We start from the raw sequence: 20,442 nt of genomic DNA, 5'->3' as shown, positions 1-20,442 counted from the left end.
AGTTTGGAACCTCCTTAGAAGATGAAACAAAATTGTCTGTAATTGTATTAAAAGTATTATCATTCTACCTTTGCCGACTCCTTTTCTTCAATCCTTACTGTCACAATTAAATTGTTAACAGTATTCCATGTTTAAATAATGTGCTAGCTAGCACTTGCTTTGGATTTATATATTTTTGTGCTGGCATAGCTCATGGATTGTTTTACCCTGCTGGTGTGTTTTTTTTTAAGTAATTGAGAACACATAGAGCCATGACCAGGAATCTTAATTGGTTTATTGTATTTCCGAGTGGGAACCAAGATGACTAAAACACCTCCCTAGAGCAGTCTCTGTGTTCAAGACTTGAAGCATTAATATCACCCTGTACTGTATCTGAAGAAGTGAGTATATATCCACAAAAGCTCATGCTAAAATAAAAACGAGTTCATCTTAAAGAGGCTGCCACATATTTTTTTGCCCTTTGCCCACTCTTACTCCTTTTTCTCTTCAACAGAGAACAATTTGGAAAATAAATTGAACTACATTCCCATTTTGTTCACTAAAAGATGGTCCAATAAGCTGATTCTATTAACCTGAGGTGACCTGGGGTAATATAGGCAGCATCTGCACTGCAGAAATGATGTAGTTTGTTACCACTTGCCATGGCTCTTTGCTATGGAATCATGGGATTTGTAGTTATGGCACCAGAGCTCTCTGTCAGAGAAGGCTAAATATCTCATGAAACTACAATTCTCTGAATTCCATAGCATTGAGCCATGGAAATAATGTAGTGGTGTCACACTACATTATTTCTACAGTGTAGATACAGCCAGAGTTATGACTTTATCTTGGTTAACAACGAAGGTATAATGTCCAAAGGTATAGAAGAAAATACCAATACACCAACATCACATCTAGCCCAAGATATAATGCTGCATGAGACAAGAAGCTAATGGCACTTCCTCACCACCCACTCACCTAAGTCACGGTACATCTTTTCCCAGTCCAGCCAAGCAATTTTTCCATATGCAGCAGAAACATCCACAAGCACTTCTCCCCATCCCTGTCAGTAAAAATATAGGAATAACAAATAACTAAATTATTTCATGCCTTTCTGTGACACTGCAAATGTGCTGCCCAAAGTGATAGCCTCCCTCTGCCTAATGGTGTATTGTGATCAGCACAGGCAGCATTGTGTAAATGGTACAGGTGATCAACACAGGCAGCATGCTATTGTCCATAGTATCCTTTACAACTATGCTGCCACCACCAATCGCACAATGGCCTCCTGGTTACTCTGTCAATGTAGTGTAGTTGCCAATGATTCCCCTATATGATGTCACCCTATCTAGTGTACACATGATACAACCAGGCAATGAAAAAGGTGCCATCCTGTTGGCATGAAGGTAATAAATAACTATCTGCAAACCTAGAAAGCTGCTGCTAGTAGCTGTAGAACAGTTCTCCCCTACTTGGTGCCGTCCATACATGTCGGATACCATTCCCCTCATCTCCAGATGGTGAGAGATGTAGTCCAACATATATAGGAGTCCAACATATATGGAATTATGGAATTTGTATATGGGCAGTGCCAGATCAGAGATGGCTGCTAAAGAAAATAGTGAGTAAGATGGACTCTCGAAAAGAGAACATTTTAATTTTTTCACCAGAGCAGGGACCCACATGAGTGTTTCTTTCTGCACTCAATTATAAGAATGTGCTGTTGTTGTTGTTGTTGTTACTGTTACTGTTATGTACTACTGATAATATTTATTAACATATTTCCCCTTGGATTTACCATGAGAAAATGGAAGCAACTGAACAAAATGATGAAATACCACTCATCCCTACTGGGAGAAGTGATACAGTGGACCCTTGTTATACACTGGATTTTGGTTCCAAGATCCCCATGCATAACAAAATCCGTGTATGCTCAAGTCCCATTAAATATAATGACATAGCAAAATGGTGTCCCTTATAAAAAAATGGAAAATCAAGGTTTGATACTTGAAATTTATACTTAAAAAAAAAACATTTTCAAACTGTGGATGCTTGAATCCGTGTATTAAAAAATCCATGTATAAGAAGGGCTGACTGTATTTACCACCGACCCTCAATTCAGTAGGCAAGGTTTGGAAAAATCAGCCTGGTACAGCTGGGTAGTCATTTTGCTGGTCTTGCTAGCCCTTGCCAGTTCTGATTTCCCTCAGCCACAACAAATCTGAGTGGCTATGATAATACTTTTGGAAGAGCCTGAAATGCTTAGTAGACACGAATTCCACATTACTCATACATTTAAATTAACTTTACAACCCCCATAATTAAAATAGCTCCCAAGGTAATGCTTACGTAGCTACAGAATTAGTTTTCATTCCCGTTTGTCAAAGCTGTGGGTCTATTGTTCCACAAGAAAAAAAACTTGCAGACAATAAATAGATAGCTAAGGAATCTGCATTTGCTTGATGCTTAAGCTATGGATTTTCCATTTAATATTTTGGGGGGAAAATTACCCCAAGGACTTGTTAATCTGATTGTATAGCAGTTCAATAATATGTTCTAACCAAAAGAACTTAAATTGTTTGCCACATATGTTTTTTTGTTTACCTAAATGATGGACTACTCAGCTATGTTAGGAGGAACCAATGATAACTAATTAACACATAACTACATTTCCTTTTTCTACATTATTCTACATTATTCAATGTGATCAATCTCTTTCAATATATATATATATATATATATATATATATATATATATAGCTGTAACAAGTTCCTTTCCTTTCCTGTTTTCCTGTGTGTGTGTGTGTGTGTGTGTGTGTGTGTGTGTGTTTTCAGTGCCAGTTAGATGCACTGATTGTTCTAGTATCTGAACACTATTATGCAATAGAGATTTATGTCTTTTTGTGCAGTACTAAGATTTTTAATATGTATGTGTTTATGTGTGTCTACACATACACACATGCCTAAAAATGTAAAGTATGAGTGGAAGAACAAAATATAAACAATGTTTAACCAACTTCAGGACAATTTGCTTACCATTAATAAAAGTAAGGACTCATATTTTAGAACCCTCTTCCTTTCCTCCCCACATTTAGTGTGCTGAGTCTTTTTGAGAGTCTATCATATGCAGCTCAGCCCACTCCTTTTTAATTCACACCACTGCTATTAGAAAACTGGCTATATGAAATATGGTACTATAGGTTGGGCTTGTCAATAAAAGGACCCAGAATACCATGTTCACTCTAGTTGCTTTTGTCCTCCAGCCACTGTACTATACATTTCTGGTTTTGGCTGCAATTTTTATATAGAGAGGAGAGTTTTGTTTGTTCGTTTGTTTGTTTATAATTGCATCTGGGATTTTGTGTTGTAAGTCAGCTGTACTGTTGTATTTTATAAACAATATTATTTTATCCAATTGATGGCCCTTGGCCAACAGTACATGCAAGAACAAGAATATAGGCTGAATCGTACTGCAGAAATAATCCAGTTTGACACCACTTTAGCTGCCATGGCTCAATGGAATTCTAAACAATGTAGTTTTGTGAGACATATAGCCTTCTCTGTTGGGGAGTTCTGGTGCCACAATAAACTACAGTTCCCAGAATTCCATAGCAATGAGCCATTTCAGTTAATGTGATGTAAAACTGGATTACTTCTACAGTGCAGATGCTGCCATAGATGCCTGAAATCATGTATGGCACTGATGCGCTTGTCCAAGAATCATGATTGTCTGTAGCACCGTACTGAGCATGCAAGTAGCTATAGGCAGTATGTGGAAATTGAATGTAGGCTATTTATCCTTGTTCTGGGAGTGAAATGGAGATGGCTGTAGGGGAGCTGATACCATGACTGAAATAGCAATCCAAAAATGCCAATGTATGTTTCCCAGTGGACCCTTAAGGTTTTTACATGTAAGTGAAAATAAAACATGGGATGAAATTTTCATTGAAAATATTATTTTTCTTGGTTGCTACAGCTGTCTGCCTAGCTCTGTTTTTGTTGTTGTTGTTGTTGTTGTTTGAGACAGAACATTTATATTTATGGAGACCAGGACAGCTCTAAGATACATTGTTAATGAATTCGCCAAATAATCTCTCCATACAAATGACTGCATAAATATATATTTTAGGTAATCATGTATCCATGGTTATTTAACAATATGGTTTAAATTGTGAATACATCTTAAAATGTTGCAGAATCTATTATGAAGCTCTTCGATCGTAACATCATCAAAGAAAATATAAAAATCCATATATGGCTCTAATCAGCAGTACTTTAAATGCCTCTTGTCTGCTTAAAAACAGCTTTTTGAAGTCCGTGTCTCCTATAATTGGTTTTTTCCCCCCTAGAGCTATGTATCTCTTTTTTCAGTTGTTTACTTAGAATGTTTCCAGGGTGTTTTTTGGGGTTTTTTTACAAACTGAACTGAACGTGTGTGTGTGTTTCTGTGTGTCTGTGTGTGTGTAAAAATGCATTTTTGTGTTCATGTTGGATGGCAAGAAATGCAATACTTGTAGATTCTCTTTAAATGTCTGTTTTAAATTCTCCTCTTCTGGTTTTTTCCCCTCTATCTCCTTCTTTCCTTTTTCAGCTTCTAGTGGGGATTATTCAGGCTGCTGAGCTGCCTGCTTTAGATATGGGCGGCACATCTGATCCCTATGTGAAAGTTTTTCTCCTTCCTGATAAGAAGAAGAAATATGAAACAAAAGTTCACAGGAAGACACTTAACCCTGTTTTCAATGAGCAATTTACATTCAAGGTATTCTCTTGATAACTATATTGCACTCTTTTCTTTGTTTGCTATATATACTAAAGGCTAGTCTCATGCTCTGTGACAGGATTGCATGTCTCTTCGTTAACTGGTGACCCACAACATAATGATTCATTTTTTTAGTTCAGAGATTGCCCTGTAATGAAAAATGTAGTTAAGGACAAAGGATTATTAGCAGTATAATAATTCAGTTCGGGTCACAGAGCTGTGCTGCTCTGTATCCTTTATGAATCAACCAATTGAAGGTTCTCCTAAGATCCACAGACTCTTTAAATTTCATGTAAGTCATCTTTGCTAAAGAACTGTAGCAAATCTGGGGAGATAGCACAAGCTCTTCATGGACTGTAGCCACATCTATAAATTTTGATTAAATAAAATAAAATAATAATCACTCTCAAATATTAGTACTATAGATACAGTTACAGTGGTCACTTCATATTGTCGGGATTGTAGTTCACAGATTTGACCACCCATGGATCACCACATCCACACACACATTGCCGCTGTGTAATAATGTGGGGTATGACCATCCCCAAAGGGGGTGTGGAACTGAACCTCCATGGATGAGAAAGGTCCATTGTATTAGGATTGCCCTATTCTAGTCCCCCATAAGGGCAGTTTAGCTGTATTTTATATTAATTCTTTGCTCAATGTGCAAATCTTATGATGGAACAGTGCCGCACCCTGATGATTTTCCTGTTCAAACTTATTCCTTTCAAAATTGCATTATACATAGGAGACAGAAGGTGAGTTTGTTTTTTTCTTAGAGCCTATGGATATAATGCAGGGGTGTATATCCTGAGACTCATGGTTTACATGTACCTCTCCTACCCATTCTATTTTTGCATCCACCATAAACATTTTACATGACTATCCTTTTTCCTTAAAACCTCTTGGGCCTTTAATAGCTGCAGGAGATATGCTACAGGTATAGCTTTCCCAGAAATGGGGGTTCCATTATGTTTAGGATGAAGTCATGACAAACACAATGTGTAAGAAGTTCAACAAAGAAAAAATTGCAAAAACAATTTGAAGGGAATAAAGCAAGACAAACAGGGATATCTCAGACGTGGGAGAAATAGAGCTGATACCTTTTCCGTTATTGCTGCCTTCCTCATGTAGCACAATATCTCTCCCCCCATGCCACTACTGCCTCTCTTTATCCTCCCCTGCCTGGCTTCCCTCTCTCACATTTCCATTTGCCTGCCTGCTTACCTTTGTTTAAAGAAGCACAAGCCATTTAATATAGTCAGGGCTGCTTTTCAGTGTGTGTGAGGCCTGGCAGTGAGGTGCATTGTGCAGTGAAGAGTGGCACAGTTGCATAAAATGATCATGAAACGAGGAGGAAGCGATGAGGCTTTGGTGGCACTGTGGGGCCCAAGTACCAGTGACAATGTCCTTCCAGGAACTGGCACTCTGCTGCCTGAAGCAGATGCCTCAGTTGTGGATAGCAAGCTCTGAATACACATAAACAGCTATGTAGTTCTTCATCACATCACATCTCAAACCATAAAATCTAAAACTGATGAATGGCACCCACAATTCAACTCAGACCTTTGAAGAGTTATTTTTTGGACTACCGCTCTCAGAATCCCCTTGCCACCATGGGCAATCACTGAGAGATTCTTCTTCTTTTATTCTAAAAAGTAATGTTTCCAAATACTAGTTTGTTCTTATGTACATAATTGCAAAATAGGAGCAGTTTTCCTGACCTGACACAGAATTGTTCTACAGCAGAGGTGTGTAACTATGGAAGATGAGGGGGGCATACTAGCTCTCCAGGAGATCTGGGAGGGCACCTTTGCTTCTGCAAGAAATTGCCCCAAACATGCTCTATGGGACCATGTTTTGGGGCTTTCTGGGGGTCCCTGTAGGTCATTTTGGGACATTTTGAGGCAAAAAACAAAATTTTGTTTTGACTACCATGGGGAGGGGTGTCCAGGGAACTCCAAACATGTGAAAATGTCCTTAACACCCCTAGAGATCATTTTGGGGGATTTTTGAGCAAAAAAAGTATTAACTTCTGCAGGGCCCTGGGAGCCACAAAACTGGCCCTGGGCCCTGTGTGCAGTCCATGAGCTGCAATTTGCCCACCCTTACTCTAAAGAATTAATGATCAATCAAAGAAAACTGCTTTATATGCTCAAAGACACCTTTAAAGTGCTGTTATTATTAGCAATGAAACTGTATAATAATAGTAATGGCAGAATTAAACATTACCTTTCCAATTTGGAAAGTCATGTATGAAAGGAACTAATGTGGTGTTCTAAGTACTTCATATGCAGTGTTTAATTGTAATCCTTATAACAATCCTGTAGGGTGAAATCAGTATTGTTACACATACCCACACCCACATTGCAGACAGAATGATGGAGCCAGCGAATGACTAATTACCTAAAGCCAGCCAATGAGTTCATGGCAGGGGAATGATCTTCATAAAGGGTTTTCTGACCTTTAGCACCAGTCTCATAGATCATTATATTAATCTTTTCAGAAAAAAAATAATGGGAATCTATCTGTGTCTGTAAATCTGCATCAGAAGTTTGAATCTGACATTTGTGCTGGTCTGTGCAGGACATTGACATCATTGAAAGAAATCATGGAGGAACATAAATTTTTAAAGTATAACATTTACTAGGAATATGATGGTCCAATCCTGTCCTCGTTATTCAAGAAAACAAGTCTTTCAGGAAAAGAGAATCAGAACAAAACCTCTTTTCTTTTTTGCAGAGGATTGATGTGTGATGGCATAGAGACTGTATAAGCAGTACACACTTCCCTTTTCCTTGCTTGTTTTTCCTGTAATCTTACTCTGTGGAATTTGTGGTCCTCCTGGACTAGAACTCCCATGAGCCTTCCAGATTGACTGTGCTGTCTAAGGCTGCTGGAGTAGCATCTGGAGGGCTGCACATTATCACCCCTTGTCATAAAGCATATATCAAGTGGGGATGAGAAAAAGAAACCAAGATATGTATGAGAATATGTATGAGAATATTTTGTTTCAGAATCTAAGAGGCACAATAATGGCTCCTGAATGTGATGCCCAGTATCCAGCATGTAATCTAACAACAGTACAGCCAAACATACTTTGAAGGGTTTTAGTCTGAAATGTTCACTGTGCTTCAATTGCTACAGGCCTTTCTCTGTGTATACTTAGTCTTATAATGACAGCTCCAGTTTGAAAGCAGGAACAATAAGAGATTCAGGCTAAGTAATCATTCAACAAGAAAGATATCCCTAGAGGCCCTGCCACTACTGCAGACATAAGCTGTTTTCTCTTGAAGCTGTTCATAAAAATAATCTTTTATTTTTACAGAGGGAGGGGGAGGAAGAAAAGCTCCTTACTGAGTTTTTCCTTTATTTAAAATGCAACAGGACAATCAATGTTAAAGGTCAGATGTATTGTGCAAAAGGGAAAGAAAAAACACAGTTTACGTCTCCAGTGTCTAAGAAGGATGTCAGTGCTGAATAATAATTCAAGACGCACAGTCATGGCCACATAATGAATACTGCCCACCAAATAATGATATATATTTTTACACTAACCATGAATAAATAGAGATTCTAAAGATGTGTGCCTTGATCCAGTGTTGCTATTGTTGTTTATGTACATATGGTTGCTCTGTTGAAAAGAAGTGGGAAGCCTTTTTTTTTTTACATTTCAGTCAGCAATGGCACAACTATGTGATTCCCATTATGAGAAAACATGTGTGTGCTTGTTGACATTTCTGCAGAGCTTCGAATCACATCCACACATTTTGAACATTCAGATTTTATTATCCAGAAGCATCCATTAATATTTGTCACTTAACTTGTCATAGCTAATGAGTTCAGGGGAGGCACACCATGAAATGTATCCAGTAGTCCTAATCTGCCAGACAGTTATTGTGACTAGCAGTTTTAATCAGTAATCAGGGGGTCCATTTTGCCACATGTATTTCTTTTGAGCAGTTGGAGGCAAACAAGAATTCCTTTTGCCCTCATCATTTTGAAAGAGTTTTTTTTAATGATCCATGAGATACAAGCTTCTCAGAAGACTGAATTACTTTTAATTAGTGCTTATGCGATCATACATATTAAAAGGTGAAATATTAAAAGGAATTTCACCCCTGGGTTTATAACTTCACTTGGAACACCATGAGAATGTGAATCTTTTCGAACCATTAGCATCAGAAAGTAAAGTGCTATTTGGAATAAAGTGATTACTCAGGAGAGAACCTTCAAATAGTTCTGTGATGCCCCTGGACATTGAAGATCTTTGTGTCTGCCGTCTGTGATTTCTGGGCTGCTGCCACAGGTCATCAAAGTGAAAACTTAGCCAAAGATGTCTATGCCTTTGTTGTTAATTATTTCCTTTGTGCAGAACTCACCTAATGGCTTCATTGACATCCTGCATAAGAACAGAAAACAGTACAGCTGAAACACATACACCCTATTGCCCCAGTCAAACATTGTAGTCATCTTGATAGTATTGTAGTACCTGTCAGTTGGCCTTCAATCCCAAATCTCCTTTAAATCTACCTCAGTCTGAATATTATGAAGAAATGCAGTTTCAGTGAGAAGTCGAAGGCTTTCATGGCCGGCATCCATAGTTTTTTGTGGGTTTTTCGGCCATGTTCTAGAAGAGTTTGTTGCTGACGTTTCGCCAGCATCTGTGACTGGCATCTTCAGAGAAATTATGCTAGCGAAATGTCAGGAAGAAACTCTTCTAAAACATGGCCACATAGCCCGAAAAACCCACAAACAAATTATAAATGCAGTTTCTTTGCTGACAGTGATAAAAGTGTTTTGAGTGAAGAGATCTCTAAAGCTAGTATTATATAGCACATAAATCTGTAAAAAGTGAAGGATTAGTATAAAACTAACTCAAGTATTTTGTATTAACTGTGTGTGTGTGACAGATATAAGTCTTCACTTATTTGTTCTTGCATGCAAGAACAAGTAGCTTGGAAGCAAAGAGGGCTTGCATATTTTTCACACTTTTCTGGATTTGGGGACTTTTCTGAATACATTTGCACTAAAACAACCCTCTGAAGAAACTTGCCATAAATCAAAAATGACTTGGAGGCACACAACAACAACAAACCAAAAACATCACTTGGTTATTGTAATAAAAGTTTGCTTTAAAAACGTTTTTGTACAGAAAACTGTTTACTACAAAATGCACTATTTTCTGTGCAAAAATGTGTCCTTACACACACAAAAATTGTAGCTTCTGTTGCCAAGGGGAAAATATTTTCTTTTTTGTCATGTTTGTGAGTATTTTTTCTATCCTTTATATATAATAATATATGCTTTGCACCACTTATATATGCAAAATAAATGGTATTTGTTTTATTCCTTACATCCCTTTTATATATCACTTATATACAGTGCTTTTGTAGAAAATTAGCTGGCTGAGACACATTTTCCATGTTTATAATTTTGAGCAACTATGTTACAATAATTTGAATAAATACCAGGCATCTGTCTGTCAAATCCAAGTCAGAGCTGTCATGTCCAAGTCAGGTTTAGCCAAGAGGAACCATAAGAAGGAATTGTTGCTCTTCAACTATATTAACACTTGAACAACAACTTCTCAAGTGTGATAGGTTTCTATTTAAATGACAGTCATTACTTCTGAATTTGCCTTTATGCCTATAAATTGGTGTATCAATTAACACATGCACATTTTATGCAAATCAGTACTTTTATTTTGCCTATGCTTAGAACAAGTAAGAACAAGGAAGTAACTGAAAATGCATTGTGCTATACTCATTCTGCACTGTGCAGTAATGTTTACATTTTACCTTGATGGAAATAAGATCAGGTATTTTAACCTTTAAAAAAACAACTGTGTAACAGTGGAATCAATGCATGAAAAAGCTAAATAGTGCAACTGAGAGTACAATGCTAATCTGTTTCACTTTATTCTAATTTATGTAGATACAAATTTACAGAAGTATATGGAACTTATTGGAAAGGAGGGGATCAATAGGAAATGTATTAAAAGCAGCCCCATCCAAATTCAAATAATTTTAGATTTTTTTTGCAGCCAGCCTCAGAATGATGCATCAACTGCATCATTTACCCTGAAGATTAGAAGTGTAATTAATGACTGCCTTGCTAACCCAAAGCATCTGTCCTTAACACATCAGAACAGCTGGAAAATTAGCCAGAACCTGCCCTTCTGCTGACAAAATTCAGAGGGTGAGCTATAGCTTCTATGAGATGAAATGTAGAATCCTGATCTTAAAAATAACATGTAAAAGTCTCTTTTACATTTCTATCCTGTACTCACCTGTCTGGGAGTAAGCTCAGCTGAACCCAGTGGGTGTGACCCCTGAGTAGAAAGGCATAAGATTTTGTCTTAAAACAATTTAAAAAACACCTGATCTGTAATTACTCTTTGTCAGACACGCAAAGCTGGTTCTATGCTTTTCCATCAGTCTGTAGGCTCCTGTTTGGGGGAAATGACAGCATGATTTATTGAGAGAAACGTACCAGAGTATTGAAAGCTCATGTATCTATAGGGCAAATAATTGGTCTTTAGTTCCACAGTGGACTGTAACTGTAAGCACACAAGGCAAAAAGTACAGAGAGAGGAGTGAGCTACCACATTGCTCTGTAAAATGCTTTATTCTAGTCTTAGAAAGTGGTCCATCACATGACTCTCCAGGAAAATATGCCTCATATTTTCTTCCTCCATTCAATTTAACTGGAATGACAGCTGATAAATGAAATGGATTTGCATTGCAGTGAAACCATATTTACTTCATAAACTTCACAGCTTGTCATTTTTACTTGCTGTCTTCTTTTCTCTTTGCATAGGTGCCGTATTCTGAACTGGGAGGAAAAACCTTAGTGATGGCAGTATATGACTTTGATCGCTTTTCCAAACATGATATAATTGGCGAGTATAAAGTGGCCATGAACACTGTGGATTTTGGTCATGTGACTGAGGAATGGCGGGATTTGCAAAGTGCTGAAAAAGAAGAGGTAAGGAAAGTGTATCTGTTGGCATCATTCATGAAACTATAAAACAGTCCACATTTTGGGCCCAAAATACCTTATGTCCTATTTTGTTCTCATCTTATAAACAATTCTATGGCGCTTTACACACGCACTGAAAGTACGTGTTAGGGTTAGAAAGGGGTGTATTAGGGTTAGAAATGGGCGCCTATTCTAGACACCCCTCAACACTAGTACGGACTGGGTCCGTACAAAATGGTGGCGCCCTTCTAAATGGGCACTGCCATTTTGACGTCGCGGATGCGTAGTGTCCAGACGTCACGTGGCAGAAGTGATGCCGCGAGTGCGTGACTAGCGCCTCGTGACGCAACTTCTGTGGCGCAGAAAGAAGTGCCATTTTCGGGCTTCTTTTTTGCTGCGTCCGGGAACCGCGCAGTTTGGCCGCTGTGGTTCCCGGATGCAGCAACCGGCGGCGCCAGCAGACCACTGCTTTCAGGCAGTCTGTAATGCACCACAGTCTCCTTGTTTTATCCATATGGTCTCCTGCAAATTGTTCATATCCTTTTGTAGTACTAAAATTGTACTTACACAACAAACAAATAATAGAGAGTTTCAAGAGTCACTTTTAAGGAAATAACTTTTGTGTTGTGTCCATGTGTTTGAGTTCTCAGACCCCTTCATCTGTCTATATGGCCAAAAGCTTGTGATTGAAACTGGGATGAAAATAAGATGGAATTAGCCAGTGGTAACAGACATTCAAATTAAGCTCTACCTTGTTCAGTTCAAATCTCACTTTCTAACAGTCGAAGAGTCAAAATGTACAGGTGCTCTAATTGTACTCTCTTCCTCTCTGTTCTCATTGTATCAATAACAAATATCTAAAGGCACATTAATTTTTCGTATTTTCTCAGTGCTGCAACACACAAGGTAAAGAAATGCTGGCCTCTCCTGTGAGCCCCCTACACATGACAGAGGGCTGGAAATGTACAGAAAATAAACAACTAGAACAGACAGAAACTACCTAGTAAAGCCAAGTTAATCATTATGGATTGCAGTATTCTGATCTTAAAACATCATGGTCATAATACTGGTGCCTTATGCTGGTGGAAGGAAAGCAGGGAGGGGGCCAGCCTAGCCTGATGCAGAAGGGCATTCCACAGGGTAGGAGCAGCCACTGAGAGGGCTCTCTCTATTGTCCTCACCAAGTGACCTTATGATGGTGGCAGGATCTAGAGAAAGCCTTTTCCTCAAGACTTTAGTGTTCTGGCATGTTCATATGGGGATATACAGTTCTTCAGATAAACGTGGACCTAAGCCATATAGAGCTTTAGAAGTCATGAGCAGCTGTCAAGGTCTGAGGTGTGGACAGCCCAAATTCCAAGGTAGGTTATGAGGGTGAGGGCCATGAATGAGAACCTTTAGAGAGTCTAATGGGCCAGAGGCAGATGATAACTCAGGAAACAGACCAAGTATAAAAACAGCAAGGCAAAATTCCAGGTGTCCAAGGGGCAGGAGGTAAATCTGGAGACAGACCAAGGTCTAAAACTGGCAAGGCAAGGCAAAATACAAACAAAACAGCTATAGGCAGCACAGAAGATTGTGTGGCTGTGTTGAGAAGCCAATGCAACCCTTAAATGGCTGCTGCTCCAGCTGCCATGCATGAGTAGAGCCAGTGTGCCTTTTGGCTAGCTGTGATTCTTCCAGGACTCTAGCAGCTTGGGCCTGATCCTGCAAAGATGTTGGCGACAGGATTCCAGGAGCCAGAAATCCCATCCTGCAATTACTTACCCTGGCAGACCCTTACACAAGCAACTTGAATGTTGCCCAAGAAACGAACTGTTACTCATTGAAGCTGTTTGAACAAGGGAGTTCAATGCTCCTTATAACTGGACCAGGTCAGCATTCTGGCCAAATCGTTTTGAACCCATTGAAGTTTCTGAACAGTTTTCAAAGACAGCCCCACATAGAGTGCCTTACAGTAGTCCAAACAGAATGTAATCAAGGCAAGTGTCACCATAGCCAGATCTTATGACTCAAGAAATGGGTGCAGATAGTGCGCTAGTTTTAACTGTGTAAATGCACTCCTGGTTAATGCTGAAACCTGGGCATCCAGGCTCAGAGTTGAATCCAGGAGAAAACCCATGGTGCTTTCAGGGGGAGTAAAACCTCATCCAGTACAGAGATTTCAGGAGGAATGTAACCCCATCCAGTACAGGCAGAATTCCTATTCCATGATCTTTTTTTATCTCTGCTCACTCTCTCTTCTGGAGTGATTAATTCAAGTGTTCCAGCTCACATAGGACCTTATCACACAGAGGCACTTACTGTGGGTAAAACATTCCTGAACTGTTTCAGAAGCATGAAGGTATGATTGTCCATCATGCTTCTCAAACATCATTGAGGCATCCCGCTTTTGTCCCAGCGTTACGGAGAAGCCGTATTTTGAATAACAGGATATTCCGTTATTCAAAAATAGCTTCTCAGCGAACGATATGACAGTGGAAGAAAAGTGGGACACCTCAATTATGTTTGAGAAGCATGACGGACAATCACACCTTTGCACTTCTGAAACAGTTCAGGAATGTTTTACCCATGGTCAGGCTCCATGTGATAAGGTCATTAGAATAGACAATCAGCTATAGTGATGCTCTAGGAGTCTAGGTGGTTTTTCCCAAAGTTATGTGGCATAGTTATGGCAGTAATGTTGTTAATCTGCAAGAACAAGCAGGGGCTTTGGGGCACAGATGATTAGGATGATATCAGTTCATTTGATCATGGCAAACACATTGTATAAAGATACTCATATTTATTATGGCATTGAATAGGCTGCTATCTGCTTAGTCAAAAGTAGTAATATTCCTTGTTTATGCAGCATTACATAGTAATGTATTCTGAGGTCCCAATTTTTGGGTAAACAGTGGAATATTAATTGACTGACCGATTGATTGATTTGAGAAATCACCAGAATGAATCTGATGAGGATTTGGCCAAATTCAATGCAGAGCCATCATTTCCACTATACAGTAATACCGTATATACTCGACTATAAGTCGACCTCATGTATAAGTCAAGGGCAGGTTTGGGGGGCAAAATTATGGATTTTCATATGACCCTTGGATAAGTCAAGGGTGAAACTTTGGGACATGCAACAATGGATCTAAATGATGAAGCAAAGGAAAACAATGCCAAAGAACCTACAAAATTAGGGCAAGCATAAATGTTTTGGCTCACACTAAAGGCTGGATGGAAGAGAGAATAGAGGGAGGTCAGTGCTTCCAGGGCAAATTGCTCTCTTGCCTTTCACCAGGGGATGGTTCCCTTTTTAATAACAGTTAAAATACAGAATTTACATCAACCCATGGATAAGTCAACCTAGGTTTTTGGGGTTAATTTTTTTATTACAATTTCTAGACTTATGCATGAGTATATACAGTAATACTCCAGTTGTAGTTAATTTCACTCACTGTAGAAGCATGAAATAGATTCCTCTGTTATATTTGCAAATATTTCTTGCTCAAGAAAAAGATGTCCACATTGAACAGTAATATACAGTCTATAGATGCAGTACATGTATTGCTTTGAAACAAAAAAAAGTCTTTTTTCCCCTTCTTTGATCTTCTCTTTTCTTCTCCTTCCCTTTCCTTTTGCATCTTTTCAGTTATGTTTTAGACCTATTCAGTTAAGAAGTTTAAAACGTGGGGATTTCTTCTGTTTAGATGTACTGGAAAGTTAGACAAGATTTACTGGTACTTGAATGATATATTGTAACATTATTTTTAAGATGGAATTTGTTCAAAAATAACAGAAGCATGAGAATTTTGTGTTGGAGATTGTGTTCATACATTTTAAAAGATGGATAGAGCATTGAATTCAGTGGAACTCAATTCTTTGGTGATCTCCCTGACTGAAATGACAATTCTGTTGTCATTATTATATTGTCTGGTCCTTTTGAAGTGAGCTAGTTGAACTTTTGTTTCACACCTGGCTGTTGTAAAATTAGAAGGGGCCCCATTTATTTGTTTATTTTGTTTTTAAATTATTTCATTATTTGTTCTTTGTTGTTGTTGTTGTTGTTGTTGTTGTGTGCTGTCAGTCATTTCTGACTTATGATGACCCTAAGGCTTGGGGTTTTCTTGCCAATGTCTAGATGACGTTTGCCATTGCCTTCCTTTGAGGCTGAGAGCATGTGACGTGCCTAGGTTCACTCAGTGAGTTTCATGGCTGAGTGGGGAATTAACCCTGGTCTCCAGAATCATAGTCCAACACTCAAACCACTATGGCACACTGGCCTAATTTCATTGTTAGGATTATGCAAATACAAGTAAACAAAAATAAAGAAATGAACAGCAAATCAGCAGCAGTCCATTCAATAATGTAAATAATTAGCAAAAATGATCTATGATATGGTCATTCAAAAAAGAGAGCAAAGTTCTCCACCTTTCCATACATCTATTTTCAAACACTACATGGTGAGCCCTTGAAATAATAAGTGTACTTCTGTACAACTTCCATATCCCAGTTCGACTTTTTAGTTAATTATCATTCTAAAAACAAATCTCTTACAAGGTCTGGTCATGAGGTTCCTGAAAGTAATTTGTGAAGGCATCATTTAAAATTAGTTTCAGGACCAGAAAGTGTCAAGTGCTTTGCAGAAAAATAGGAAAAATGGGGCTTAACCATAATTTGTGGCATTGCTTTAGTTCCTTACTGATCAGGATGTAACAAGCTCAAAAAGACATTTATCTTACAAAGAACTACTTACAAAGAGCAGGAAGAAACAGAGAAGAATTTAGCAGGACATATTAAAAAAAAATCCAAAAGAATGGTAAATAAGTAATTTCTGTGAGGTCCTCTCATGTTTAAATAGAACCAGTGAAACTACCAGCCAAGTTATCGATTAGAGACAAATGTTTTATTAACCATGAACTGAAATTTGGTCTAACAATTCAGTGTTCCTAAAGTTGAATTTAGTTTGTGAGCTACCAGTAAAGAGTTTATCAAAGTACATTCATTTGGGGGAAAGATTGCTCCTACCAAGAAAGAAATTGTCAAGCCCTGACGCAGGTTAGGATGCAGAAAGAGGTGGTCTTAAGATATTTTCTTGATTTTCCTAATGTGTAACTATGGCCTGGTAAAGACGGGCCTTTTGCAGCATGCCCATGATGTGCTAGGGTTGCTTGGAGGTGGGGCGTGCACACGCCCCACAACCCTAGCACCTCATAGGTGTACCACATCTGCGTGGCACCATCCAGATGGTGCGTGCAGCGATGACATGCAAGCAGTGCAGCGTCCAAACGGGACTGTGCCGCTGGCATGTCATTGCGCCATCGCTGGCACTTTGGCACGGTGCAAGTATGCCGCAAAAAAAGAGTCTCTTCCATGTGCTCCTTTCTTGCTGCGCAGCAGTGACGCACAATTTGGTTGCTGCGGTGCTGCTGCAGAGCAAGGAGAGGCGCCTCCCCTGCACCTCTTTTTGGCGCTTTGTACCACGCCTATGGTACTCAGGACAAGAGGCTACCATCAGAACTAAGTATGGAGAACAGAATGGTTCCCCAATCAGGAAAGGGATCAAGCAAGGCTGCTTACTATCACCCTGTTTATTCAACCTGTATACAGAAAACACTGTACACAGGGCAAGCTTAGACTCAGAGGAAGGACAAATGAAGATTGGAAGAAGGAACATTAACAGACTAAGGCCTCAAGCAGATTGGTGTCTTGGACTGGCCTCTGGCCTCCCCAGCTGTTAAGTGTGCCCTGGGTGGTATGGGACTATGGTGACCACACATTGTGGTCCCAAGGCAGGCTGCTACCACAGTCCACAACAGACTGCTGGCAAGGAGTGCTTTTTTGTGTTCATTTTGCGGCCGGGTTTGGGCTGCCTTAGGCAGCCGCGTCATCTAAACACCACAGCTCTGGATTGGCCCAAAGATGAGGCCTTTAACCCACCAGTTTCAAGCCTCAGGTATGCAGATGACACCATCCTACCAGCAGAAACCAACATAGACCTGGAACAGTTACTGAAAAAGATCAAGGAGGATAATGCCAAGGCAGACTTGATGCTGAACATGTTTTTTAAATGACTATGGAAGATTTACAAGAATTCAGTCTAGATAACAAGAAAGTTGAAATAGTCTGACCTTCCATACCTTGACTCAAACATTAATCAGAATGGACTGTGCAGTCAAGAAATTAAAAGAAGGCTAACATTGGGAACACCAGCTGTGAAAGAACTGGACAAGATCTTAAAATGTAAAAATATGACTCAACACTAAAGTCCAAGCCAGATTGTCTAAATTAAGGCTGTCATACTTTGGCTACATCATGAAAAGGCATGAATCATTGGAAAAGACAATAATGCTAGGAAAGGTAGAGGGCAGTAGAAAGAGAAGGAGGCCACATGCTAGATGGTTGTACACAGTCAGGGAGACCACTGGTATGAAGCTGCAGGACCTAAGCAGAGCAGTTGAGGACAGGAAGGTTGGAGATGCCTTATCCATGGGATCACCATGAGTCAGGGTTGACTCAAGGGCAGTTAATACAGTTCATTGTATTGCCATGAGGCTTCAGCGTAAGCTGAAAGCTGTATATAGTGCGCCTGCGTATGGCATAGGCACACTGTAATAACCATAAATAGGAGATGGTTTTAAGACAGCACTGGAAAGTAAATATAGAGTGCCAGTTATATGCTGCAGGCACTTCTTTCTTGGAGTTCTATGTCTGCCTTTGCTTGGAGTACACTGCAGTGATACAGATTAATGTGTCAGGGCTTAATATAGAGAGCAAAAATATGTGAAGAATCCCATCTGTGGTGAATATGTGATAAATCTAGGTTACTGTAAGAGATGAAGACCTTGAAATAGAGTGTTGTTTTGTACTCCTGGTGGTCATGCTGCCGGGGACGCTGGGGTTATTATCCAAAAAAGTAACTTTTCTGAGTTCTGAAAAAATGCTCTGCAGTGTTCAGTGCTGAATTTGAGTTTATGAACTCTTCTGCTGATTATACCATTCTGTGCTAAATGGTTTCTGCCGTACAACATCCACAGGTAGACAGCAGTCCAGACTTACTATGTTTGTAGAATATAAAATGTCAGAGAGCTTTGAGATAAAATAAAGCAAAAAAAAAAAAAATAAAAAAAATCCAAGCAGAGATTGTAAGGCCAGATGTGCATCGTTGGGCATGTGTTTGTCTTGTTAGAGCTCATCAGCATGGTACCACAACCTGGCCCACTAATTACAGCAAAAGCATAATTAAAATCAACTTAAAACCCTAAGCAACTGGATCCCATCCAAAATTGTGCAACAAATGTAATTATGTTCAATTACTGCTAAGACATTTTATAACAGACTTCACTTTTTTTAATGGCAGGATGTAACGTTTGTCGTAGCAAGCCAAATTCACAGGGAATCTGTTCAGTTATAATAATACACATTATTATGTAGGGGGGAATCACCCCCCCCCCCAGTTTTAACTTTTCACTAAGAGAACTGTAATCAAACCAGCAATTAATACTGTGAAATGTATCCTTGAAATAATTCCATGGTGATCCTGAGGGAAAAAGCATTTCAGCTTCCATTTATGATAGTCATGGCCATTTGCTCAGCCACCTAATGTGACCTTAGCCCACCTCCTCTCTAAATCCTTATCATACTGTGTTTTTCTTTTTACAGAGAATTCAGTTGTTGTGTATAATCACATACTTTTAATGAGCAGTGCAGCCTAAGAAGGAGAAAAGCCTCTGACAAGCTCTTGCCCTCTTCGTTGCTAACTAAATTTCAGTCTGTTTTTCAGCCTTTTGCTAAAAGGGTCAGGAATGAAATCAAAGGATGGATTTTTAATGAGAGGCATTCTCTCTATCTCATGACCCAAGCAAATTTAAAAACCAGCTCCTTGTTTTATCCCATTTCCCTGCAAAATGGGTTTGAGTAAGTTAATGTTGGTAAAATACTTGGAAGATGAGAAGTGCTGTGTAAGTATTTGTTATGCTCTGCAAGAGTTTTAAGGAATTGCTCCAGTCTACAGAAAGTTTGCTAGATCATGACACATGAGCTGCAAGTCATGATTCTATTTTACCTTTCTCTGTTTACCCTTGTTAATGGTACATATAATTGCTGCTTGTGGCATGTAGCCTGAGGGGAGACTCAGACATTGCTAGGAGAGGAATTGGTTGAAATGGAAATGGAGAAAGACAATTGTTGCTAGGGAAGGATGGTTTAAAAAGTAAAGTTGGAAACTTGAATGAAGGAACAATGGGAAAAGGAACTACATTAAAAAACAGAGGGACCCAGTCTTATTTTAATATTTATTTAGTTGTATAAATATAGGAATAATTTTATATATATATATATATATATATATATATCCAAGCAGTTCGAAGCAGCTAACAATAATAAAACAATATTAAAATACATGAAAAAATGCATTCAGCCAGTGTTGTAGAACAAACGTGGTTATATAAGGGTAAACTCGAGTAGTAGTAGCACTGGTAATGTCACCACCATTTATTATGTGCAGATTTCATTATTTAAAAGGAATTTCAGGAAGAATGTGTGCATATTTATGTTGCAGCACAATAAAGACATGATTGTTTATAGCCTATTTATATCATTTATTTTGCAAAGTTTCTGTCACAGTGTCTCACATCAAAATAGAATATTTTGTCACTAGGAAGATGTGATTCTTCTCTCAGCTCATATACCCTTTGCTGGTGTCAGTTCAGTTTGAAATGCAGTTTCAGCATGTT

At 38.9% G+C, this 20,442-nt stretch overlaps 1 protein-coding gene across 5 annotated transcripts in view; it reads left to right on the top strand.

Moving 5' to 3' along the window:
- The window catches only part of LOC149312150 (synaptotagmin-1), a 419,893-nt gene that overhangs the window by 319,626 nt on the left and 79,825 nt on the right, over positions 1-20,442 (top strand). For all 5 annotated transcript variants that reach the window (XM_089524048.1, XM_089524049.1, XM_089524046.1 and 2 more), the window contains 2 exons: positions 4,571-4,738; positions 11,561-11,728. In XM_089524048.1, the coding sequence (XP_089380174.1) occupies positions 4,571-4,738; positions 11,561-11,728 (336 nt within the window). The remainder of the gene's footprint in view (positions 1-4,570; positions 4,739-11,560; positions 11,729-20,442) is intronic.

The sequence above is a fragment of the Sceloporus occidentalis genome, unplaced genomic scaffold (genome assembly GCF_023333645.1).
Source record: "Sceloporus occidentalis isolate IW3139 unplaced genomic scaffold, rSceOcc1.0.p SCAF_5, whole genome shotgun sequence".
Lineage (NCBI taxonomy): Eukaryota > Metazoa > Chordata > Lepidosauria > Squamata > Phrynosomatidae > Sceloporus > Sceloporus occidentalis.
The sequence above is the reverse complement of the archived record's forward strand: the minus strand, read 5'-3'. Positions and strand labels throughout refer to the sequence as shown.